Genomic DNA, 24,953 nt, shown 5'->3' on the forward strand with positions numbered 1-24,953 from the left:
CCCCTTCGGGCCCGAGGCCCCGCCCCCGCGCCCGCGATTGGCCAGTCGGGCGGCTGGTGGGCGGGGCCCCGGGCCGCCCCGGCGCGGTATATAGTAAAGGTAGGGCGCGCGCTCGCAGCCAATTTCCCGGCTCGCGGCGGGCGCGCGAGGGCTGGTCCGCGGTCCGTTCGTCCGTCCTTCTCTGTGGCTCTCCTGCCCCTGCCTGTCTTGCAGAGGTCACGGGAGGCGGGGGCCGAGCGCGCGGCCCCAGTGGCAGCCGGAGCGGCAGCTGCGGCTTCGCCGAGCCCCCAAGCCCCCAAGGGCGAGCGGAGCGCGTGGCGGACCGGAGAGCCCGCGAGCGGCCGTGCGCCCTCCCATAGGTGCGGGGCTCGGAGCCGCCCCGCCGCGCGGCCCCGCCCCCCGCCCTCCGCCCTCCGCCCCCGCCCCCGCCGCCGCCTCCCCTCCCCGCCCCTCCCCTCCCCTCCCCGCGCTCCTGCCTCTGCCCCTCCGGCGCGCGTCTGGCACTCGGAGAGCCGCAGCGGCCGCGGCGGGTGCAGCCTGCGGAGAGCGGGGCGCGGGCCGCCGAGCAGCAGCCGGGAGGACGCGAGGGCGCGCGCCGCACTCACCCACCCGCAGCCCCCGCGGCAGCCGCTGACCCGCCACCATGGCCCGCGGAAAAGCCAAGGAGGAGGGCAGCTGGAAGAAATTCATCTGGAACTCGGAGAAGAAGGAGTTTTTGGGCAGGACCGGTGGCAGTTGGTGTAAGTACGGGGGCCGCGGCTCTCCACCCCCCGCCCCCAGCGCCTCGTCTGTCCCGGGAGACGCATCCCTGCGCAGGCTCTGCGGACCGCTCCGCCAGCCTCGCGCCGCCCTGGGCGGAGCGGGGTCGGGGTCGGGAGCGGGCTTGTCCCCGGCTTCGGAACGCGGAGCCCCCGGGATGGGCGCGAGAGCACGCCGGGCAGGGGGCAGGGGGTCCTGCAGATTGCCAAGCCCCCCCGCCCCCGTCTTGGTAATTTGCAGTCCGTCCGAGCATGGCTGGAGCCCTTCCCTCCCGGGAATGGTCAGGCTCTGGGAGACTAGATTTGTTCCTCCCTGTACTCATGCCCCCAGTCCTATAAAAAATGAGATTTGAGGCAGCGAGAGGACCTCACAGAGGTAATAGGATCGGTTGCAGGCGAGACTAGACCTTCCTAGTCTAAGTATGTACCTCAAAAGGCGCAGGTGGGGGGAGGGAGCAGAGCCCATCCACACTGCAGTATTTCTTAGCTATGCCCAGAGTTTCCCCAGTGACCCCCCTTGGAGTCATTACAACCGAGAAGTGGCCCAGGAGGCCCCGGAACGTGGTAAAGTCTGGGTGTTTTTCAATGTCTACACACACAGTTGCAGACTCATTAGCTTGGGTTGATTACAGTGAAGGGTTAGGCTAAGAAATAAATGGCATAAAGGTAGATGCAGCTCACCTTTACAGGATTTGGGGCAGCCTGTTGCTTGGCTGGCTGGTTTTTTTTTTTTTTCCCCCTCATTGAAAATTAGATACCTTGTTTTCCCCCTCCCTTCACTGGAAGGGTGAGATTTTTTTTAAAGGTCATTTTGAAGGGCATAGTTGTAGGCAAATCAGTAAGAGTCGTGACTGCGGAAAGGAGAGAAGGGAACTCCCCCCTCCTGCATCACTGCCCCCTCCTTCTCTAATATCATCATCATCATCATCATCATCATCATCATCGTCAATACCACTAGCACCACCGTTGCGGCCATTGAGGGAGTCCTGGCTAGGGGCTGATGCAGTCAGTGCTCCTGATTGGGAGGATCTGTGGCCATCACAGGAGAATGAGTCAGGGAAATAGTGCTTGGCTGACATTTTGAATTGGAAGAAGCTAAAATATATGATTTTTGCAAAGAAAAAAAAAATGCAGCCTGTAGTGGGTCTCTCTTGATTGAAAACTAAAGGGTTAATAATGCATCACACTTCAAGGTTAGTCAAGGTGAAACCGACTTCCAAGGTATTACAGGGAAGGATAGGTATTCCAGAGCCATGTTAAATGTAGGTCTTTAAAGTGATGGCTTTTAGCTTGTGTTTTATATTTTATTTTATTCTGGGGAGACTGTGTTCTTCAGTGGGATTATTGCCATAGTTTCTCATGCATTAAGATAGCTCTCTGTCTCAACGTGGAAAGGAAAACCTGGAAGAACTCGGGGTGTGTGTAGGGTGGACGGCCCCTGGCCAGGGCGATTTAGCAACTCCTGGTAACTTGAGTGAGGCCTGGGGGGAGGGGGTGCACCGCAGTATGGTCCCCCTTCTCCAGATGCACTGGAGGCTCCAGCCCTGGTGGTCTGATCCCAGCCTTGCCATGGGCCAGGGGCTGCCTGGAAACCAGACATATTGTGAAATTTGCCCTCTAGTGTTTCCCCCCTCATAAAATAGATTTCTTTCCTCATTCCAATTCCGGAATAATATTTGCTTTAGAAGGTAAGGCAGTATAGGAAGACTTGTTTCTTAAGCTGGCGTTGAATGGGACAGCACTACCTTCTCCATATGTGAGAGAAAGCGGGTGCGTGTGAATTAATATTGGTGTCTCAATACCACATCCAACAAGGTGCCAGGACCCTGATTTATGAATGCAGACATCAGGATTGGTGTGCTTGTCTTATCTTTGGTCCTCTTTTCCAAGGTACAGGTGCTGGTCTAAAAATTCAGTTTTTGCTTTGAGCTAATTTGTCTCCTCTTCTCTGGCAATATAAGGAATCGACAGACCCTCTCTTAGCAGAGGAAGTGATCGCAATTGCTATCTCCTATGGAGGAAATGCTACCTTTCCAGCACTGGGCCCAACATGGATGCCCTTGGGACGAGGGCAGGTTGCCCTTGGCTCAGTTTTGCTTATAGGTAGATTTTCACCAAGATGGATGCAGGAGCCTTGCCTGTCACCTGCTGGAGAAATGGCAGCGTGCAAATCACCTGTGTTTCCACCTTTATATTAAGTTAAAACAGGCATTGGTAGGTTTTTATTATGTTTACCACTGGGCTAGGATGCCAGTCTTTCCTTTTGCCTGTGACCCTTTGAAGGGTACTCTTTTTTTTTCCCCCCTAACTGGAAAACCTCTATATTATTTGTATTTTTTTTTAAAGGAAGAAAAATTGCCTAAGAGTTAAAAATAAAAAAAATGCCTCTGAAATTTACCCTCTGTGCACCGTGCATGTAGTGTTTGTCTAGCTCTTCTTTTTGAGCAGCCCCCGGTAACTGTTGGTGAGTCTGCCGCATAGATCCTGCCAGATGTTCATGCTCTTCTTAACCAGTTGACCTCACAGCTGTAACTGGGGAGATTTTGCTAAGTAACATCTTGAAGCAAAAGAGAAAAATCCCTTACTTCTGTTAGGGTATGGTGTCAGGCAGAAGGGAAAGGCTCTATCTTCTTCAGCGTAATCAGTGTGCTTGCAAAAGGACTAATTTTTCCATTGCTCTATTTGTATTTTCAATTATCACCTCAATTACATACCTTCTTAAGTTATTAGAATTAGGTATCTGGAGTCCAAGGAATGAATATAAAAATGCTCCAATTGTTGGAAGAGCCAAGTGTGGTTAAGCTGAGAACACCAAGACAAGGTGGGGGGGGGGGACCGCAAAAAAAGAGGTTACAACAGTTCCTTTCTGACTGTGTGATACCAACTCTTGCACCCCTTAGGAGCATTCGCTGGAAAAATTTTCCAGATCTCTTGACGTCACAGCCTTACCATTTGCCCACTGCTACTTGGATACAGAATGCAGCAGTTAACCCTTGCTCTGCTGGGAGGCAGTGATTGAGCTGGGCAGCTGTGCTTCAAGATTCTGCAGCCTTTCATGTTTCCTTATCTTTGGCGTGTGTCCTAGCCTTTTTCCTTCTTTTTTTGGATAGGGGAGAAAAAGGATTATGATTAAGCATTTTGGTCCTACGTGCCTCTGGCTGGTTTTACTAGCACTACGGCATGCATGATTTCCCTGAACCGGGTATTTGCTGATTGGAAAGCTGGGCTTTTAAATTGCCTGCCAGAGGCAGCCGGGCTACTTCCTGCCACTGTGCGCCCGCTCTGTCCCTCCATCCCTTCACTGTGCACCAATCTGCTTCCTTTCAACGATCTTTTTGTTCTGTACTCCCCCCACCCCCAGAACCCCAGCATTTTCTGCAGGAGATTTGGAGCTTCTTAAAGAAGTAACCTAAGGCTCCTTCGGGCAGTCCTCTGTTTCAGACTTGCTAACCTTCCGGTTCACTTGCTCCTGTTCTTGCGTTCACAGGGAGTTGTTGGCTGGCACGGGGCCGCCAGCCGATGCCTAGTACAGCCTGTTACTATGCAGCTAATCGGGGAGATAATCCTCGTAAACCAGTAACTGATAGCCTCATTCCCGTCCGTGGGCTTCGTGGTATTTAGCTTTTGGGGTTTTTGCTTTTGCAGCCAGCTCAACCTGCGTCCTGCTACCCTTCTGGTGGTGGGAAAAAGAAAATGCAGCTCCTCAAGCCAATCAGTATTCCAGGTCCAGTCAGAAGATGAAGTAAAAATACACTTGTCATTTTTACTATAGGATTTCCGTTTGTTTGTTCCTTTGTTTGGCGCCCCTGATGGAAAACACAGCGTGCTTGGTCCATAATACATGTCAGAGGTAGGGTGACAGCATGGAGCAGAAGAGCTTCCTGGGGTTTCTCGGCATTTATTGCTCTGGCCCAGTGTAAAAACTTGCAGGCATTCGAACATTTGGAGGAGCACTGGGGCTTGGATTGTAGTATTGAAATATCAGGGGATAAACAAGGCAAAAAACCTTACGTCTGTCTCAAAGGGAGTATACTGTCATATTGGAAATGCGTTGCGTAAGCACACAAACATGGCCTTAGATTTTGTTGGTGATCTTCACGAAATTTTAGGCAATAAAATTATTTCCTGTAAATAATCTTAGTTCTAGCCAAATGTTCCTCTTATCCTTACGTACCTCCGACACACACACACCATACTGGAGGGCCGTGGTCTCTGTTCTCTGTTGTATAGGAGTGTGGTTCATGCTCTGGAGAGCGTGTTGGAGAAGGAAGCTCTGAAGACAGGTCGGAGGGGAAGCAAGTGAGGAAGTCCCTTTGTCTCCGAGATTAGCCTTTCCTTCTGAGCATGTGACTCTCTCACAGCCTTCTGTTTCTGTCTGTGCTCCTTGTAGTTAAGATCCTTCTGTTCTACGTGATATTTTACGGCTGCTTGGCTGGGATCTTCATTGGGACCATTCAAGTGATGCTGCTCACCATCAGCGAATTCAAGCCCACATACCAGGACCGTGTGGCCCCACCAGGTAACTTGAATATGAATAAGTTCAATTCTTCCAGGAGTAAAATGGGTGTCACTTTTTCACCAAAAAAAAAAAAAAAAAAAATTTTTCCTGAAAATTGTTTGTAATGCAGTATCAAACCAAGTGTTGTTTAATAGGAAAAAATGCAAACTGCTTACTGTTAGAGCCAAATCTCCTGCCCACATTGCAGACAGAGCTCCGAGGGTTGCAGATGTCTTAACATTACAGTTCTGCAGTGACGGTGAAGAGCCCTGGCCTCCCACACCCCCCAACCCCCAAGCCTACCAGCTGTGTGACTCCCCATGAGGCCATGGCTGCCTCAACCTCACTGCCTAGTGGGTTGATTAGTGGGGTCCTTACAAGTCTTTTCCAGCTCAGGCACATCTTTCACTTTCTCAAAGTGACTGTGACTCAGAAAAATCCTGTGAAAAACCACTTCAGCTCTCTTTTTTGAGAGATTAAGTTATTTTTAGGGCTGATGAGAAGCTCTGACATGGCCGATTACTCAAGGGAAAGGAGTGCCTTCTCCCACCTGCTGTTGACTTCGCCTGACTTAAATTGACCTTGAACAACAGCATACTCTCTTCACTTCTCAATGTTTGTACTTGCTTATTTAGTAGGAGTCTTCTTTATCAGTTTTCTAGACCCATTTTGCAGTTTAACTATCTCCTTTAGTTCTGAAAACTTGGATTAATGGGGAAGGGTCAGCATGGAAGGAAAAAAATGCCAGAAGAGTGCCCTGTTGTGATCCAGGGGCTATCACTGTTGAGTGACCTGTGCCTCATGCACAGCTGTGCATGTCCATCCCACTCACTAAACCCTAGGGAAAGCCCAGTGCCCTAAACACCTGATGCTGACGGAAGGACAAGACAGCGGGCAACCACAGACCTGATCGTGCTCACTGACTCTTCTAAAAGTCATTGTCAGGAGGACCTAGAGACAGGAAAGTTTGCATAAGTTCTGGGTTCTTACATTATAAATGATCTTGAGGCTGCCGCTGGGGGTGGCGATGACGTGTCCCCTCTCCACTTTCCCTGGCAACAGTTTAGTAACAGCTGTATTTAGGTGACAATCTTGAGACAATCTTCATGGCACTGAGCAGCTTTGATCATGGCACCGAGCAGCCTCAATCAAGTGTGGCTGCTTGTCGCAAACTTCTTGTGTCCTCCTCCTCACTCGGGTGTGAAAGACTCAGAAGAAAATTTCCAGAACATGGAGGTGGCAAACATTGTTCACCAGCCTCAAGTCAAGACAGTCCTCCACTGTAAGAAAACCCTAGATATTGGCAGATAAAGTTAGATCTAGAGGATTTTTGGAAGTGGGAAAATAAACATGTAAGTATATAAAACAACTTTAACCTGCTTAATAATCCACAGTTTTCAGCACGTGTTTCCCAAAAGAGGTGGGTCTCTGAAAAGGTTGAAGCAGAAATTCTGGTGTGCAGAGAGAGACCTAGGATCTTAGGTACGCTGGCTTCTGTGACAGTGAAACACAAGGTGTCCTCTTTGTATCTTAATGTTAGTTGTTGTAATTCATTTGTGTAGGTCTTTATTTTTCTCTTATTATTATTTTTTTTTTTTTAGCCACTGAAAAGCTGTTCTTTTTTTTTTTTTTTTTTAAAGATTTATTTATTTATTCATGGTAGACACAGACTGAGAGAGAAAGACAGAGACACAGGCAGAGGGAGAAGCAGGCTCCTCTCAGGGAGTCCGATGTGGGACTCGAACCCGCATCCTGGGATCAGACCTGAACCAAAGGCAGGCGCCCAACTGCGGAGCCACCAGGCGTCCCTGAAAAGCTGTTCTTTAACCATGATGCTGCTTTAAAATAATTCTCAAAGCCGAAGGTGACCAAAAGGTCAAGCATTTGATTTCCTAGATTAAAAACAGTGCTTCTTGTCTGTATAAACAGTGAGAAGTCAGCCTTTAATAAACGTAAAAATTTTCTTCACGTTCTTTGCAGAAAGGGCAATTTCATTTTCAAAGAGAAAAGGCTAAAAAAAAAACAAAGAGAAGGCTGCAGTGCCAGACCTTTTAAGCGGGGGCTTACCCGTGACCTTGCCCAGAAGATCTGGTGGAGGTGCTCAGCCTTCCCACCCCCTCTCCCGGCCTCCCTCCCCTTCGCTCCAGCCCCTTCCTAAAAGACACATTCTCAGTACCTATATTTAGTGTCCTCAGCAGTTGGACTGACCTGATAAACCGTCGCTTCTCCAGAGGAATGCTGGTGGCTCATTGTGGAAATATGCGTTCCTGTTCTTTGGCCTGAGTCACAGGAAAAGTGCCTCCTCAGCTCTCCCTCGTCCCCATCCTGCCGCCTGAGTTCTTTGTCTTTGTGATATCATTTTTCCCTCAGCCCCTTATCCACCACCTTGCAGAGCCCCCTGTGCTCTTGTCCTCCCAAGGAACAATGTGACTTTGATTGGATAATGATGGTGGCCTTGGAGCAGGGAGGGCAGGTGAGCAGAGCACTGGCTGCTAAGAAGTGCAGCCTGGAACTGTCCCTGGGTGCTCGGAGGGACCCTCGCTGCGCCCTCCTGGGTATCTGTCAGAGCAGAGCTCAAGAATTTGTGTTTGGGGTAGGCTGTTCCTTCGGCCTGCGGACTGAACATATCGTGGAAGAATGTCTCAGTGATTCTTCGGCTTCAACTTTGTATCTCCAAGTTTCCATTTTTGTGAAAGTGAAGGAGGGAAATTTGCAAATTTAAGTCAAATGAAGCTACTGAGTGTGAAAGGCGAGGTACATCATTTCAAGATTGAGAGACTTATTAAAGCTGTTGTTAGCTGAATTTGAGGCATGACAGACCCGGCCTGGCTGGTATTTGCCTTTTGCACACTAGGCACACCTTGTAACTAGATATCTCTCTCTCTTTCTTTCTTTCTTTCTTTCTTTCTTTCTTTCTTTCTTTCTTTCTTTCTTTCTTTTTCTTTTCTTTCTTTCTTTCTTTCTTTCTTTCTTTCTTTCTTTCTTTCTTTTTCTTTTCTTTCTTTCTTTCTTTCTTTCTTTCTTTCTTTCTTTCTTTCTTTCCTTTCTTTCTTTCTTAAGATTTTATATATTTATTAGAGAGAGAGCATGAGCATAGGGGGGAGCAGAGGGAGAGGGAGAAGCAGACTCCCTGGGGCTTGGTCCCAGGACCCTGGCACCATGATCTGACCTGAAGGCAGACGTTTAACTGACTGAGACACTCAGGTGCCCCAAATCTCTCCTAATAACATGGGCAGAGGTGCCCAAATTAAACAGTGGCAATTATACCGTACAGTTGGGTCTGTTTGCCTATAACATTGGAGAAGCTGATAGGCTGAACATGAAAGTCTCAGAGAAAGGACTAAGTTACAGAATGGAAGTGAAATTTAAGAAAAAACAAAACAAAAAAAGGATAAGTGCAGTTCCTGGGCCTGAGTGATGGTGGCTGTCAGGGCCTGTGGTCCTTCTTAATGGAGTCCAATTACTCTGGGACAGTAGAACAGAGCTTCTCCCCCCTCACCCCCACTTCGGCCCAGAGGGCACAGGGCCAGCACTTCAGCTGTCATATAAGGTTGAAACATAAATTGTTATGTTTCTGGGTCAAGAGTGGTCGATGATAGGCCATTGGAAATTGCTTAACATAAATATGAAAGCAGCCCCGAGTTCACAAGCTGTTATATGTGTGTCTACTGTGAAGTTGACCTGAGAATGAAAAGCAGGAACTGTGCAGTTGGACACAGTCTTCACCATTCCATGCACTACTTAACCTCACTCTGCCACCATCCTCTCACAGGGAATATTCCCCTGTGAGGATTTAATGAGATGATAGATGTGTGTAAAGTGAATAGTACCTGATGGTGGCAAACCTAACAGCATTAAACAAAGGGGAGCTATTAGCAGCCACTTTGGTTCTTCGTACTGGTATTAGCCGTTTCTTTTCCTGTACTGAGTCCAGTATCTCTAGACTGAGCTGTGGATGATGGAACAGGGATGCTTTGTACACTTAACATTTTTCACGGAGTGAATAGCATCTTGGCTTTATCACAGAAAGTGGGATAAATTGGATTAGGAAACACGGTTTAAGATTTTTTTTTAAAGATTTATTTGAGAGAGGAGAGAGAGTGTGTGTGGGTGTGTGTGTGCGCACGTGCGTGCGCGTGTGCACACGTGAGTGGGGGAAGGAGGGGAGAGGGAGAAGCAGACTCCCTGCTAAGCTGGGAGCGTGACACGGGGCTCGATCCCAGGACTCCAGATCACGACCTGAGCAAAGGCAGACATTTAACTGACTGAGCTACCCAGGCACCCCAAGATTTTTTGAACTAAATATAAGTGACGCCGTGTCTGTCCCATAGTCTCTTCCTTTAAAATACCCACACTGGCTGGCTTAGCCCTGCCACCCCTTTCTCCCTGGGACATCTTCAGGAAGTCCCCAGCGGTAGCTGGCAGCATCTGTCCTCATCCTGTCCACCGTTGGATATGGAGAAGGACACTGCCTCACTGGGAGAGGACTGGGGGCACATGTGCCCACGCTCCCCAGCCCCAGTCCCCAGCGGGAGCCCGCACCCCTTGCTGCCTGCCCAGCGCTGTTGTGGGGGAGTGCCCTCTCCCAGGCTGCACCCCCCTGGCCCCCACTCCCTGAGCCACAGTGGAATGACACGAAGGTCACTGTCAGTCAATGTGGCCAGTGGAGCTTCCCATCCCCCTTCATCCTGGTGAGGAGGCATGAACGTGGCTCCAGTTCTTCCTCTTTAGGTTTTGGGTTGCTTTTAGTTTTGCTTTGCAGTAAAGATGGCACAGTTCTGGAAGAACTATTAAAAGGTTCATGCTCTTGGGGTGCCTGGGTGCCTCAGTCGGTTGAGCGTCTGACTGTGGGTCTCAGCTCAGATCATGATGTCAGGGTCATTTCGTTGAATCCCCAGTTGGGCTCCATGCTCAGCAGGGAGGCTACTTGAGATTGTCTCTCTCCCTCTCTCTGCCCTGCCCTTCCCCTGCTTACTCGCTTTCTCTAAAATAAATAAATAAATCTTAAAAAAAAAAAAAAAAGGATTCATATTCTTGGTGCCATGGTAACCAGATTCAAGGAGGGAGGTTAGGGTGGGCGTAGACCAGCACCAGTAGCAGTTTCAATTTCATCTTGACTGTAAAAGGGAAATACCTTGTCTTGCGTTAGGGCACAATGCCTTATAGTTAAAATCTCAGTGTAATTAAGCAAAATTCTTGAGAAATCATTACATCAGTCTTAGTTGCTTATTTTCCCAAACTACCACACAGTCTCACTTAAATTTCAAAGGGAGACTTGGAAACATTTGGCCTCCTTCTATTTTGGAGGAATTGTTACTTCAGAGTGACATAGGATGGTTTCTTTTTTTCTTTGCTGTTTCCATTAGATTCCATTAATTTGTACTGTGTGAGCTGACATTGTAAATACTCAGCACTCCCCAGGCCAGGCTGCCTCTCACATTCTCCCTCCTTCTCTCTTCCCACCCTCAGATGATCCTGCCAACTTATTCCTAGACTTTGTGGCTCTCTATGAGCTAGCATTGGTGGCTGTTGGGATTTCCAGAAGCTACTGTCCAGACTTGTAGTTTGGTGAAGGGTTTAGAGTGGCAAGCTCCATGGGTTCTTGTTTTTCAGAGTGCCCCAGACTCACTGTTTGGCTCTAACAGCTCGCCAACCCATGTTGCTATTTCTTCATTTGTAAAGACCAAGACCAAACTAATAAGTTAGCTCTTGGGGACACAAGAAGTCTAATGATTAACTTAAAAATGTTCTTGGAGTCACAGAAAAATGAGTCTTACTCTGGGTGCTCATTTTAGGTAAGTGAGCAGAGCAGAGACCTGTGACAAATAGGACCCAGTAACAAATTCCATGAAGGGATAATGGGGAGAAAATGCTGAATCTGAAATTTGACGTCGAGCTTTTTTGCTGTGCACACTCTGTTGTGGAAGATCTAGTGGAAAGAGTATCAGGCTCATGGCCTCCATTTGCTGTGGTGACATAGGATGGGGCTGGGCTGCCAGATGCCTGTAGCTGCAATTTTCTAACAATCTCATGGCCAGAGGGCCCATCTGAGAGGGAAGTTGGCAGATGGAGAATAGGGATGTATGTCTATTATCTAGTGGCTTCCAATCAGAAAAGTATATATTTTCCCACATATGTACATGAATAGACATTATCAAATATATATGATATGGTGTCTTATTTCATTCAGGTTATCGGTCACGTAGCAAACATGGTTTATGTCTAGACAAGTCAGATCTGTTATATATGTTTGTTCCTCAATTTGACCTTGAACAGAAAAAAAAGCTTAATTAATGTAAAAGAGTAGGTTTGACTATGTGTTTATGTTTTTGTTGTTTTTATTTTTTCCCCATTATAAAAGTGGTATCTTTTATCAGGAACAAGCACAATTATGAGCCATACAAAGTGTCAAAGATAGGACCCTATGAAATTACTTGTGCTTCCAACATAGATCCTCTGAACCGAATAATGCTGTCTCTGTTCACCTGAAAATGAATATAGAACTCTAGATCAAAGTCTGATGATGAAGCATAATTCCAAAAATGGAGCAAGGCCTTCAACCAAAATGTGTCATTTAGCACAGACAGGAGAAAAGATTTCCCTACTACACCAAGGATTGTTGAACATCCATGTAGGCTGTAGAGAAAATCCAGCAATGCATCTTTCAAAGATCCTTCAAAGGGAGCACATTCTATGGTATCTGGAGGGTGGTGTTGTGACTTCACTGATCCCAGGTCACAGTCAAAAGCTGAGCCTCCAGCAGAAGGTGAGGCCAGCTGCTATTTTCCAGAAAGCACAGAGGCACCTTTTTTCCTGTGCCCTCCCTATATTTTGTTAGATAAATAGATACTAATCTTGGAGAGGTAAAATAATTAAAAACAAAAACCCGCTTAATATCTTAGTGGCACTTGAAGGGGGGGAAATGTGTATCTGTGTAACATAGATGTTACAACATATATAAAATCATGCCCCCAATTTTTTTAAATTGGAAATTCCCTTTCAACATGGATGGTACAGGAGATCCATGGTATGTCTGTACTGTGTGCATGGCTCCATTTGTGTTTCTTTGCCTTGTGCCCTCAGTAGTCATCGTGGATCCCCTCCTGGAGGTCTCTATGGAAAATGATACCTATTTAGAGTATTTGGTCTGGTGACGTAGAGGGTGTATTAAATGACCGTTGGGGCAGCTGTGCTTTGGGATTCACTGGAGTAACTGTTACAAGGTTACAGTGGCCACCTTCTGGTTTAAATACTTCAAACTCACAAGCAGATTGAAGAGCTACACCCTTGTTTCCAATTATAAACCTACTAAGTGAAAATCAGCCTTTCTTTTTTTTCCTTCCCTTCCTCTTGCTAGCTCCCCCTCCAGCTATGAACACATACTAAAGCCAGAAACTCAGTGTTTTCCTCATTTGTTTCTCAGGAGATGGGAGACCAAGGAAAGGCAAATGCAAGTATAAAAAACAACTGCAAGGAGGTGTTTTTTTTGTTTAACTCCAAATCCTATGTAAAGATGACGTATTCATTAAAAAACTAAATACTAAAATTTCGTATATCCAAGTTACTCTTTCAATCCATTTAGGTGACTTCATGAAATAATGAGTGAAATGTAATTTAAGCAAATGGCCCTCTCAAGGCAAAGCTGTACAGGACTCAGCATGGTGAATGTCAGTTCAAGTTCAGAACACTGGCCAGGCAAAAGGTTCTGTTTCCTGGAATATAATTTGAGACCACAAGCCAGTGATTGGGCCTTCTGCTATCTTTGGCCTCTGGGAGTTACTGCTGGAAACAAAGCTCATCCTTGTCTGAAGTTATGACTAATGGCTCCAAGGAGTGGGCAATGTAGAGAGGGACCAGCCGAAAGTATCCAGCCTAGTGTGAACACAGCTAATGAGGATGCCAGCAGCAAGGTGGGGTGTGTATAGCCCTGGAGAGTGTCCTAGTTGTGGAACCCGCGCGGACGCAGAATAATAATGTTGCCAAATCTGATCCCATTCCTTTCTGTCTTTTCCCATTAGTCTGCTAATGTAAGGTAAATGATTTAGACACCAGGTCAAGGGTCTTTCATTTTCCTTTTGTGTGTATCTAATTGCTTTAGAGAAATTACTTTTGAAGAGAAGAATTTGCCTAATGGTTTGGAGAAGATCTCATCAGAGAACTCTCCTAATTGAGATGATCCAGAACAAAACAGGCAAGGGGTTTGATCTCTGAGAGTTTTCAGGAAGATAACTTCTCAGACCAGAAGGCTCTGGATGAAGAAAATCAGGGGCAGGGCTGGTGGGGGGTGGAGTGTGACCCCAGACCTGGGAGAGGAGAGCAGACATGTGCATGAAGGAGTCTGCCCAGACTTGACGGTGGGTGGCTCCTGGGTCTGTATGTATATATGCACCTGCTCCACAGGTGAGGTCTTAGAGAGGAGCTGATTCTGAAACATGACCAAAACCCAAACCATGGATGCTGCTTCTCTGGAAGCAACCTTTAGATCAGAAGTTGGGTATCTTGAAGGTTGGTCACTAAGGCTTCTGGTAGTTACACCTTTAAGGTCCTTCAGAGACTCCAGAGGGAAACTTCAGATAGTAAACCATGGCTGACCTATCTGGGCTCCCTTTCCCAAGGCTCTGTGTCACTTCAAATGGAAAGGACAGGGCAGTGACTTAGGCTCAAAGTCTAATCCAGCTCGGCACATCATAGGATTCTAAGACCTTGTGCTTAACTGTCTATTTTACCTCTTGGTTCCTCAGTCCTACAGTTTCTGATGCTTCTCTGGGAAGAACACCTCACAATTTTCAGGCATCTTCAAGCTCCTTTCTCCCATATGGTAGCACACAGATTCCATGGCCCTTAGATTGTGAGCCGTACTTACTGAAGGATTTGGGCTCCTGCGTGGAAATTAGTGTGATTCCATTACTTGGTTTTCATTATTTCTTCTTTGCCCTGTCTAGAGAGATGTGAAACCAATTGTGTACAACTTTCCTGGGCCAGTGGTACCATTGTGTGTGTGATAGGAATGTCTACTATTTCTATAAGTTAGGTTCTTAACCACAACCACAGGGGTTCTTGCTAATGGGAGTCGCTGGAGGTTGTCTCTGGGTGGCCGTGAACCTAGTTTTGGCCATAGTTCTCAGGCTTCTGAAAGGTGCACTCACTAGCAGTGCCCTTCTCCTAGTAAGAGCTCAGCGCACCGTGTCAGGGTTGCTGATGATGTCTTCCCCTCGTCACCTGGTCTCTCTTAATAGTGGAGAACTTGGACTCGGTAGCTCAAGGGAGTGAAGAACACTCTGCATCATGCCACCTCCTCTCCCTGCTGTCCTTTTTCCTCTGGACGAGTCTGAGAAATATGTTACCCAGTTCAAGGAGATGGGACCTTGGTCCTTGCCTTGTCCCTGGGGAAGAGATTTCAGAAGGGGCCTGGAAAAGGTGTGACCAGGACCGCTGATGCCTGCCACTCACCTTAAGATTGAGGTCCTACCATGTTTACTCTTAACGTGACCTTCTAGGGTCACCTTCTTCTTTTAAACTCACTGGGTGAGACTCTCCAAATCTCACTTGGGCTTACTTTAGTATTTGGTTTTTTGCCATGTCACTTGCTCTGAGGAGGGACTGTGGCCGGTGTGCTTGTCACTTACCCTGCTGATGTCCCCTAGGGCAGCTTCTTCCCCAGCAGGGGATGGTGAGGCGAGAGCACTCCTCGCTCTCTGACAGTGGATCTCCTCCTCCTCGGCACCCTTCTCTCCACACAACCCCCCCCCCCCCCCCCCAGTCTGTCTCCTGCCTTCTCTGCCCATAGCCTGGAAACGCCCTTTGCCCTGCACAGGGAGATGTTACAAGTTTGTTTCTTCTCCTGCTCCTGTTGCATGAAGTACCTGAGAGGTGTCAACAAACCTGCATGACAGATTTTGAAGGCATTTGCTTCTGACTTCTCTGGCTGCCTTGTGCAGGCTCTCCTGGTGGGCCCCGGGGTGTGAATGCCCATCAGGCTCCGTTCTCTGCTGGCTCCAGGGTTATCCAAGGAAATCCCCCCCATCCTGCTAAGTTCTCTTAAAGCTCTGGCCCTGGGCCTGCCTCTGCACTTCCGCAGGTCCAGGCGGGTTACCTTGACTTAAACGTCTAGTTTGTAAGTCAGACCAGGAATGTCCCTCCCTCTGGCCTTTTCTCATTTCAGTGGGCAGTCCCATTTTCCGTACTTTCTCAAGCATGAAATCCCAAATGGAAACTTCTACTCACCTTTGTTTTATTTATTTATTTTTTTTTTTGGCAGGTAGCTGTCATTTTTATTTTACTGTCTCTGTGCTGTAAATGATCACAATGCCAATTTTTTAACTTACTGTAGAAAAAGATTGTTGAGGGTATACTTAAATGGCTTTAGTTGTACAAACAGTTTTCTAGGGTTTGTGAACAAATTAAAAAACATTTTTAATTAGAGTAACCCTTATTCATTTTTAACTGATGATTTTTATAAGAGCAAATCCCATTACTTCCCCTTTCTTTGATTCCTCTCCATCATCATTGACAACTTTTTTCCCTTGGATTCCTTAAGTCCCACATGATCCTTACTGAGGTCATTCTTTGTATCACTTGTAAAGTCATTTATCTAGGGAAGCCCCTCTGCCTGCTTCTAGACTGTCACGTTCCTTGTCTTCCTTCCTATTTTTTCCCTTCTTCTAGGGAACTGCAGGCATGGAAGAACTTGCCCATGAAGCTGCCTAAACTGGGCCTCCCTCATTATTTAGCCACTTTTGAAACTCCAAGCCATCCTTGATCACTAGAAAAAAATAACTGCCATTGGGCAGCCCCTACAGCCCCTCACAGCTGGTGCCACCAAGTAGTCACTTGTTCTCTTGTCATCACTCTAATTATGTCCTGGTCGTCATTGTATCTGCATCACTGTTGCCACTCTCAGCTTCTGACTCCCCAGAGCAGTGGTTCTCAAACCAAGAGTGCTTAAAAGGGATCCCTTTGAGCCTGTTAGTTTTGAGATTCCCAAGTCACATCAATAGAAGTTCTGCTTTTGCAGGTCTAGGGTGGAGCCCATGTGGCTGCAGGTTTAACTCACCCCTTGGTGGAGGTGAAGGGGAGGGGGCGTTCTGAGGGGCTGTGGAGATGAGCCACCTATGCCCAATGCAAAGAAGGTGGGTCTGGAGTGGGGACTAGAATAGGATTGTTAGATTTAGCAAATAAAACACGGGACACCAAATTAAATTTGATCATCAGGTAAACCATGAATCAATTTTTATGGGGTATGTCCTAAATATTACACAGGACTTACCCTATAAAAACCTGATTCATGGTTTATCTGAAATTTAAATTTAACAGGCAACTTGCATCTTACCTGGCAATCCAGGACTAGAAAGCAGTTGATCTAGTCTCCACCCATCGCCCGTATATAGTACCGTGTGGTGGTCAAGTATCTGTTGAAATCTTGTGATGGCAGAGGCTTTTGAAAATTTAAAGAATCTAAAATGTTGGTTAAACAGTGAAAATCCAGGCTGGTCATACTTTGAATTTTATACTGGCTGGCACCTGACTTGCTTTTGGAATGGAAGGCAGGAATGGTTAACTACATAAATTCCAATTCATCCAGTTTTGGTTAAAGATCCAAAAAAGTATCTCTGTTGAATCATCTTGAGTGTTGTAGAGTTTAGAATGGTCATCATTTCATTACAAAAAGGAATATAAAAGGCCTCTGTGCCCAGAGGCTTACACATAGCTAGGGAAAGGAAAGCCACCTACATGAAATGCTCGCTAGCTATGCATGTTTGTTTGTTTTTTTAATATGAGCCTGTGGAAGTAGTGGAAAGATAACAGGCTTTGGAGTGAGGCATACATAGGTTGAAATTCTGGTTCCACTACTTCCTCTGTGACCTTGGGCCAAGCACTTAACCTTTCTGTGCAGGAACTGTTTTCATTCATAAAATGGAGATAATGCCTATGGTGAAGTGTTGCTGGGCAAATAAAATGATATATGATAGTAAGACAGCATCATTGACTTAGGTGCTTGATCTAAATGCCAGGGAAGTGATCTCACAAGAGAGACAGGAGTTTAACCCATTCTTTTTAGTAGGTGGGGTTAGTGAAGCGTGTTTGTACGGGGAGAGCCTGCTTTGAATGATCTTGCTTGACTACCCTCCCACTAATGATTTTCTGTGTTTTTCTTTTTATCCGGTTTAGGATTAACACAGATTCCTCAGATCCAAAAGACTGAAATTTCCTTTCGCCCTAACGATCCCAAGAGCTATGAGGAATATGTGCGCAACATAGTCAGGTTCCTGGAGAAGTACAAAGATTCAGCCCAGAAGGATGAAATGATTTTTGAAGATTGTGGCAGTAAGTAGACTCATTTTGAGTGTTCGTGGTTGGTTAATTCTTATTTCCCATTCCTGTTATTTAATGATTGAAAAATGCTATTGTAATAATTAATTGAAGTCTGGCCATTTTGAGAGGACTGTTTTATTTTTTAAAGCAAAAAGACTTTATGATTTAGGCTAGGATGTGGAAGAAACAAAGTAGCCTCAAGTATTAGGAGTATCTCCATTTGAAAAGGGTCTTACTTTCAGTCATCCCTAGACATCTTTGCTTTTTCACCATTCACACTCAAAGACCATAGCTATAGTTATGGTTCTCTTACATCCATTGATTTTTGAGAAGCACAGCTGTTTAGATTTCCAGATTTCTGCCAACCCCCACCCCCGTGCCCCATTCTCCCCGTAGAAGAGGGTAGAAGGCCTTTTCTTGCATTAGGATGGCTCTTTGGCATTATTAGCTCTAACTATACTGATATGGATAAAGGGTGATCTCTGATCAAAATGGAAACCTTCTAGACACTGGTGGAGATGGATAGTAAATATGTCTCTGGCAGCTCAGCATTTAGATCAGGAATGGTGAAGGAAGGGTGGCTCTTGGATTCATTGAGCCACTGACGGGGGCGCACATCTTCCTCCTTGCTACCTTGCTTCCTCCTTGCGGGGATTGAGCTGTCCAGCCATGTTTGTAGATCTACTTAAATAAGATCTCTGAGTTCCTACCAGTCCTTTGGACTCTGTTCAAGCAGTTACCAATATTAGCTCTTCATGTGGCAGTTTGCTTGATCATAATATAGGGTGAATTGCCATTTCAAGTCATTCTGAAAAGAGTAATTTGAAAGAAACATTATCAGTAGATGTCTCTCATTAGGATGTCAGTGAGGTTTTCATATTTGCAGTGATTAAAAAGGCCTGTATGGAAGATCGTTAGGGTGAATCACTTCCCTGGAGATGGACTGAATGGAGGCCCTTTACCATTTGAAGGGAAAATAGTTATTTTGTGACCTTAGAAATATGTATAAATTATGGTATTTGCCTCAATCTCCTGCAGGGTGCTTTGTATTAACTTTGAATTCTCTAGTTCTTACATTGTTTCTCTGGCTTTGTTAGGAGGTATGAATCAAGAATACTACAATACAATTTTTTTCAGTTGAACAAATGCTTATAAGAAGTCATAGCTTGAAAAGGCAAAAATTCAAACAATTTTTAAACCTTGAACGGTGTCTGAAAAGGAAGAAAGTAACTCTGTCTTTACTGTTGAGCATGCTAATTAGTGGCAGAGACAGTGGCCTAGCAATGGTCAGGCAATTGGTACCAAAAATTATTGTTCTGAAAATTATTGACGAACCTTTTAATTTGTGTTCTAATTGTAATGTCCTTGCTAATGAGCTCAGCTGTGACCTGTGTCAATGAGGCTGCTCATGACAGGCGATCGGGTTTCCTCAGCCTCCTAAATAGCTGAGTCATCCATTATTTAAGGGAAGAGAAATATTGCCACAGACTAAAACATCATGTGTCGATCATCAAGTATGATGAAGCCCCGGTGTGGGATCATAGACCAGCTCCTGCTTTGGGTAAAATACCTTTTTAATGTCAGTAAGGGGACCAAAGATGGTTTGCTGGAAATCTTTGCTTAATTCAGACTGTGCACTAAGTGCAGACCAGCACTGGCTTAGCATGGGGCACAGGGACGAGGGACGGGTCCCCCTCCTGTCCCGGTGGTGCTCAGGGAATCACTGGTACAATGTGAAAATGGTGTCTGCATTTTCAGATATGCCCAGCGAAATCAAAGAACGAGGAGAATTTAACAATGAACGAGGAGAGCGGAAAGTCTGCAGGTTCAAGCTTGAGTGGTTGGGCAATTGCTCCGGAATCAACGATGAGACTTATGGCTACAGAGACGGCAAACCGTGTGTCCTAATAAAGCTCAACCGAGTTCTGGGCTTCAAACCTAAGGCAAGTCAAGGTTTTAAATCCTAGGATCAAAAAAGGCCATTCTCATTTGGGGGAAAGTAGCTAATCAGTGTGAGGAGAGCATGTGAAGAAGTTTTAAATTATACTCAGTGGCAACCTCGACATCGAAAACTTCTGCATCCACCTCGAGATCCTGGAAGTTAGGTCATTTATCTCTTTTTCTAAAGTTAGAGAAGTTCTGGGGGCAGAGCCACATTCTGGAGTAAATCCGGCGGCTCTGTTCTTACCACTTCTATGACATCATTCTATAACATAAACTCTGGAAATAAAAAATAGAAAAAGACATTTTTTCAGTTTAAAAACTGCATGTACAATGTCATTGTGGTTTTGGTACTCTTGGCGTACAAGAGTATTTTTCAAAAATTATCCAGTAATCTGAAAAAACAGGTATTTGTTTGTTTTGTACTGTATGACAGCTTCCTTGCATAGCGAGAAGCTGAACACCATTTAGGTTGAACTCTGATAACCGTGGGGTTGGCTTGAGGTAGCATTACAGCCGAGAGTGTGGGTAAACATCGCTTGAGGTCACTGAACGATGGCAGATTGCCGTCGCTCGCTGTCTGCTGAGACGAGAGGAATTGTGCATTGGTGTTACCCCTGCTTTCCTAAAGCTGGCTATTCCATTTTCTCCTCCAGGTGGTGGGATATAGGGCTGTCGTTTTCCCTGAAGTAAGGCTTCTGCAGCACGGCTCCCTGGGTCGCCCTTGCAGGCATAGCCGTTACGAGTGGAGTTTCCAGTCCCGATAGGAATTGACTGCACAGTCAGCTGGGTTATATGAACAAACTTAACTCACTTCTGGAATCTGGCTCTTTTGTTCATCATTAATTTTTTGCTGACGCTATAAATTTGTTTCCAGAATGCTTGTTACCCAGGAGTCTATGTAAAACAGAAAATCGATGTAGGGATGAAAAGTTCTAACTTAACTGAAGGGGATACATCAGAACTCCTTTGCTGCCACCTGACGCAGAAGTGGATGGATGTGCTGGCTGGCTGGTGGCCTTGCTGGCTGACATCGTGACGGCCCCCCTACCTCCCCCACAACGTACCGGCACAATCTCTCTGTAGGATTTTAATCTTTTTTCCTCAGAAGTTAGGATTTAAGGGAAGAGAGATGGTGAGAACCACCATGTCACACTTAGAGTTGATACTCATATTGTAGGGAGCTCTCCACCTAGATAAATCAGCTGTTTAGCCATGAAAGGGATTGGTGTGGGTGGTCCGAAGGAAGAGGAGTCCTAACCTCTGCTCTCTGAATCCCTCACTTTTGATGATACCTCTTCACAGATATTGATTGATATTCGTACCCCAGCCCCCGGTGGTCCGTACAGCCTGTTGGGATTCCCATCTCTTCCCACGGCTGTAGAGGTGCCTGCTGAGCGATGAGTTCATCTACTCTTTCTTTTCTTTTTCCTCTTTTTGTCTTTCATCTCCACTTGGTTATCCGGTGTCACTAATTCATTACTTTACCCTCAATTCCACCCCCTAGTTGTGTTCTGTGAATGATTTTTGTCAGAGGTTGTGTTACTCTAGCAACTCATCGATGTGTCTGTTTCTTCACCCTCTGAAGATAGATTCTGGCAACTTCTTTATCGATAGGCATTTTCTCTCTGTATCTTTATGGAGATAAATCTGTTGCTGGCAGAAAGTTCCAAGAGAGTCAGATCTAGATGATCATTTTCTTGTATTCTAAAACAGCATCAAAAATATTAGTTCTTTACCAGTACCGAGAAATTTGATCTGACTTCGATTAGACTCTGTGTGAGTTACAGCTCATGTCAAGCCTAACATGCTTTGCTGATCTGAGTCACAAGTGAGTAGCTGTCCTTCCGGGGGAAAGAGGATCAAATCCTCTTCTGGAACGCTCTAGATATTTCACCACAACAGTAATTTTCAGAATGTACTCTGGGTCCCTTCAGTGGACTCACCCTTTCATTTAGGGCACTTGTTACCTTTACCTGTTTTACATTTTGGACTTCCTTAGCAGAATTGGAAATGCTCCTTACCTGGGAGAGCCTCTACTGGACATCCAGAGGGGGGAAAAAGCCTACTTTAAAGAAGGCCTGCTTGAGGGAAAAGGATGGCATTATTTATTCATGGAGGAAAGCCCAGGTTTTGTAAAAACAGCAATGTCAAACTAGCTTTTCCATCTAATTACTAGAATATTAGATGAGGACTATAAATCCTGGGTCTGCTTTTATTTTTCAGTGTCCTAGAAGGAAGCTTATTATAAAGGGGTCACCACTACAAGTTCCCTGAAGTGTTGGGCTATATCACCATTTACATGTAGGCTCACAGAACTTGGCATTTATTTCTATTTCCCCAGAGTCACGGCGTGGATTGGTTAGGGGAGCCATTCATTCAGTTTTCCTCTAGTGTTTTGTTACTTCAGTTGATTTTCTGTGACCTATGTGCACTTATTTGTGCTATAAAACTAGCTTCATTTTTCAGCAATTTAGAAAATTATTTACAAACTTACTGACCACTGTGGGCTCTTATTTTTAGCCTCCCAAGAATGAGTCCCTGGAGGCTTACCCAGTGATGAAATACAGTCCTTACGTCCTGCCGGTTCAGTGCACTGGCAAGGTAAGGAGATGCTTCTTACTGAGGGGGTGGGGAAGACAGCCGGAGAAGGGGGGTGGTGGGGGGGAAGCAGGTACGGGTGTGGTTGTTTTCAGTTAGAGGTAAAAACTTTGATATGGGAAAAGAGAAACGTGGCTTCCAGGCAGTAGTCTCCATTGAGCTGTAGCTTGTACAGGTTTTGAACATCTTAAGAGAAAGCTGTAACAAGGCTAAAACCATATGTCAGTTTCTCCACCAGAACAAGAAACTGAATTATCTGAATTTAATTAGCAGGAATATTGGTTTATAAGATGAGAGGTGAACTCTAGCCCACACAGTGTGCTAAAACATTGAAGGCCAACTTTTTTTTTTTTTTTTTTTTTAACAATTTCACGTTAAAAACTGTTTTTGGCTTTTTTTAAAAAAGTAAAAATAAAAAAATAAATGATGAAAGATAAGGTAATAGTACATTTTCCCTTTAGATCTAAAAATAATTCCTAGTGGATTATTCACAGAGAGGGCAAAATAAAGGGAATCTCCAAACAGTACTATTTTATGCAGGCACCAGGAAATGGATGCAAGAAAATGAGAGGCAAATAGACCTTTGGGAAGACTGTCACAGTATCATCCCCTGGGCCACCACCAGTGGATTTCTCACTTTCAGTGGCAGGTCCCTTTCTAGGTGTTGGCTTTGGAGGAATACTTGGTTGGCCTTTGCTGTGGTTCCTTTATTTGTATAATGAGAACAGTCTCTTTTTTTTTTTTTTTAAATGTTTATTTATGAGAGACACACAGAGAGAGGCACAGATAGATATACGTGGAAGCAGAAGCAGGTTCCCTGTGGGGAGCCTGATCCAGGGCTCAATCCCAGGACCCTGGGATCATGACCTGAGCCAAAAGCAGATGCTCAACCACTGAGCCACCCAGCTGACCTGAGTAGCCTCCTTTTCTGACCACTGCTTGTGACTGCTGGGGATGATGACCAAGGGTGTACCCTTTGCTCTTGTGTCAGACACTACAGCGAGGTCCTCCAGCAGCTTCTGTGGGGACTCTGAGCAAGTCGGGGGTTGGCTGGCCTCCCTGCAGCAGCGGGTTCCAGACCGCTCTGTGGGCTTGAGGTCTTGTTTGAGGCTATGAAGGGTGACTCAGGCTGTGAGCTGTTAAAAAATCTCCTTTTCCCTCTGATTTTTAGCGAGACGAAGACAAGGATAGAGTTGGAAACGTGGAGTATTTTGGCCTGGGCGGCTACCCGGGCTTTCCCCTGCAATATTACCCCTACTACGGCAAGTTGCTCCAGCCCAAGTATCTGCAGCCCCTGCTCGCCGTGCAGTTCACCAACCTCACCATGGACACTGAAATTCGCATCGAGTGTAAGGCTTACGGGGAGAACATTGGTTACAGTGAGAAAGACCGTTTTCAGGGACGCTTTGATGTAAAAATTGAAGTTAAGAGCTGATCACAAGCACAAATCTTTCCCACTAGCCATTTAAAAAAAGTTAAAAAAAGATACAAAAAACAAAAACCTACTAGTCTTGAATAAACTGTCATACGTATGGGACCTACACTTAATCTATATGCTTTACACTAGCTTTCTGCATTTAATAGGTTAGAATGTAAATTTAAAGTGTAGCAATAGCAACAAAATATTTATTCTACTGTAAATGACAAAAGAAAAATAAAAATTGAGCCTTGGGACGTGCCCATTTTTACTGTAAATTATGATTCCATAACTGACCCGTAGTAAGCAGTGTTTCTGGCCCCTAAGTATTGCTGCCTTGTGTATTTGATTTAGTGTACAGTACTATAGGTGCACAAACTCTGGTCATTTTTCAAGCCATGTTTTATCGTATCTGTTTTCTACTTTATGTGAGCAAGGTTTGCTGTCCAAGGTGTAAATATTCAATGGGAATAAAACTGGCATGGTACTTTTTTTTTTTTTTTTTGGTTTGGCTCTTTCAAGAATAATGGCCCATCAATGAGCATTTTTAACACACTCCATAGTCTTTTCCTGTGGTGTTAGGTCTTTACTTTCTTTTTTTTTTTTTTTTCCTGGGGCTGTGGGTGGGGGTGGGCTGTCGTGGGGGAACTGCCCTTTAAATTTTAAGTGACACTACAGAAAAACACAAAAAGGTGATGGGTTGTGTTGTGCTTTGTATTGAATGCCGTCTTGACATCTCTTCCCTTGTCCTCTGGTACGTTCTGAAGCTGTGTATGAGATCTGGATCGCCTGTCACTTGGGCTGGTGACAGGCCTAATTCATTTGCTTTGTACATTTTCTTTTTACTTTCCTTTTTTCCTTTCTCTGGAGGCATCACATGCTGGTGCTGTGTCTTTATGAATGTTTTAACCATTTTCATGGTGGAAGAATTTTATATTTATGCAGTTGTACAATTTTATTTTTTTCTGCAAGAAAAAGTGTAATGTATGAAATAAACCAAAGTCACTTGTTTGAAAATAAATCTTTATTTTGGACTTTATAAAAAGCAATGCAGTACCCCATAGACTGGTGTTAAATGTTGTCTACAGTGCAAAATCCATGTTCTAACATATATAATAATTGCCAGGAGTACAGTGCTCTTGTTGATCTTGTATTCAGTCAGGTTAAAACAATGGACAATAAAAGAATGAACACATCCTCATGTGCGTGATTCACTCTCGTCTGAATGCTGCAGCTTGTGACTTCTTTGCTTTCTGTACTGCTAGTTATCCAAGATCTTGAAGAAATACTGAACCTGAAAACAAACGCAAGAATTGAGTTCATTAGTTCACAAGGAAATTCAGTCTTTTCCACCCAACAGAGGCAGGAGCTGAGACTGGACTCTAGACATGAGATATACCTTTCCCAATGAGACCACAGCTAGGCT

The 24,953-nt window shown here is 45.3% G+C and overlaps 2 protein-coding genes across 3 annotated transcripts in view; one reads left to right on the forward strand and one right to left on the reverse strand.

Moving 5' to 3' along the window:
• Window positions 1-208: 208 nt before the first annotated feature.
• Window positions 209-24,722, forward strand: ATP1B1 (ATPase Na+/K+ transporting subunit beta 1). Its single transcript, XM_026003346.2, has 6 exons — window positions 209-740; window positions 5,149-5,277; window positions 17,425-17,580; window positions 19,327-19,511; window positions 22,033-22,113; window positions 23,282-24,722. Exons 1-6 carry the CDS (start codon window positions 644-646, stop codon window positions 23,543-23,545), a joined length of 912 nt encoding a protein of 303 aa, XP_025859131.1. The 5' UTR covers window positions 209-643; the 3' UTR covers window positions 23,546-24,722.
• NME7 (NME/NM23 family member 7) overlaps window positions 24,534-24,953 on the reverse strand; it is a 259,209-nt gene continuing 258,789 nt past the window's right edge. For both annotated transcript variants that reach the window (XM_072732953.1, XM_026003344.2), the window contains exon 12: window positions 24,534-24,821. In XM_072732953.1, the coding sequence (XP_072589054.1) occupies window positions 24,789-24,821 (33 nt within the window). In that variant the 3' untranslated portion in view covers window positions 24,534-24,788. The remainder of the gene's footprint in view (window positions 24,822-24,953) is intronic.

The sequence above is a fragment of the Vulpes vulpes genome, chromosome 13 (genome assembly GCF_048418805.1).
Source record: "Vulpes vulpes isolate BD-2025 chromosome 13, VulVul3, whole genome shotgun sequence".
In the NCBI taxonomy this organism is placed as follows: domain Eukaryota; kingdom Metazoa; phylum Chordata; class Mammalia; order Carnivora; family Canidae; genus Vulpes; species Vulpes vulpes.

Coding starts and splice junctions, on each gene's coding strand:
- ATP1B1 (XM_026003346.2), top strand. CDS start 644: ATGGCCCGCGGAAAAGCCAAGGAGGAGGGCAGCTGGAAGAAATTCATC. Junction 741..5,148: donor CAGGACCGGTGGCAGTTGGT/GTAAGTACGGGG, acceptor TGCTCCTTGTAG/TTAAGATCCTTCTGTTCTAC. Junction 17,581..19,326: donor GATTTTTGAAGATTGTGGCA/GTAAGTAGACTC, acceptor CTGCATTTTCAG/ATATGCCCAGCGAAATCAAA.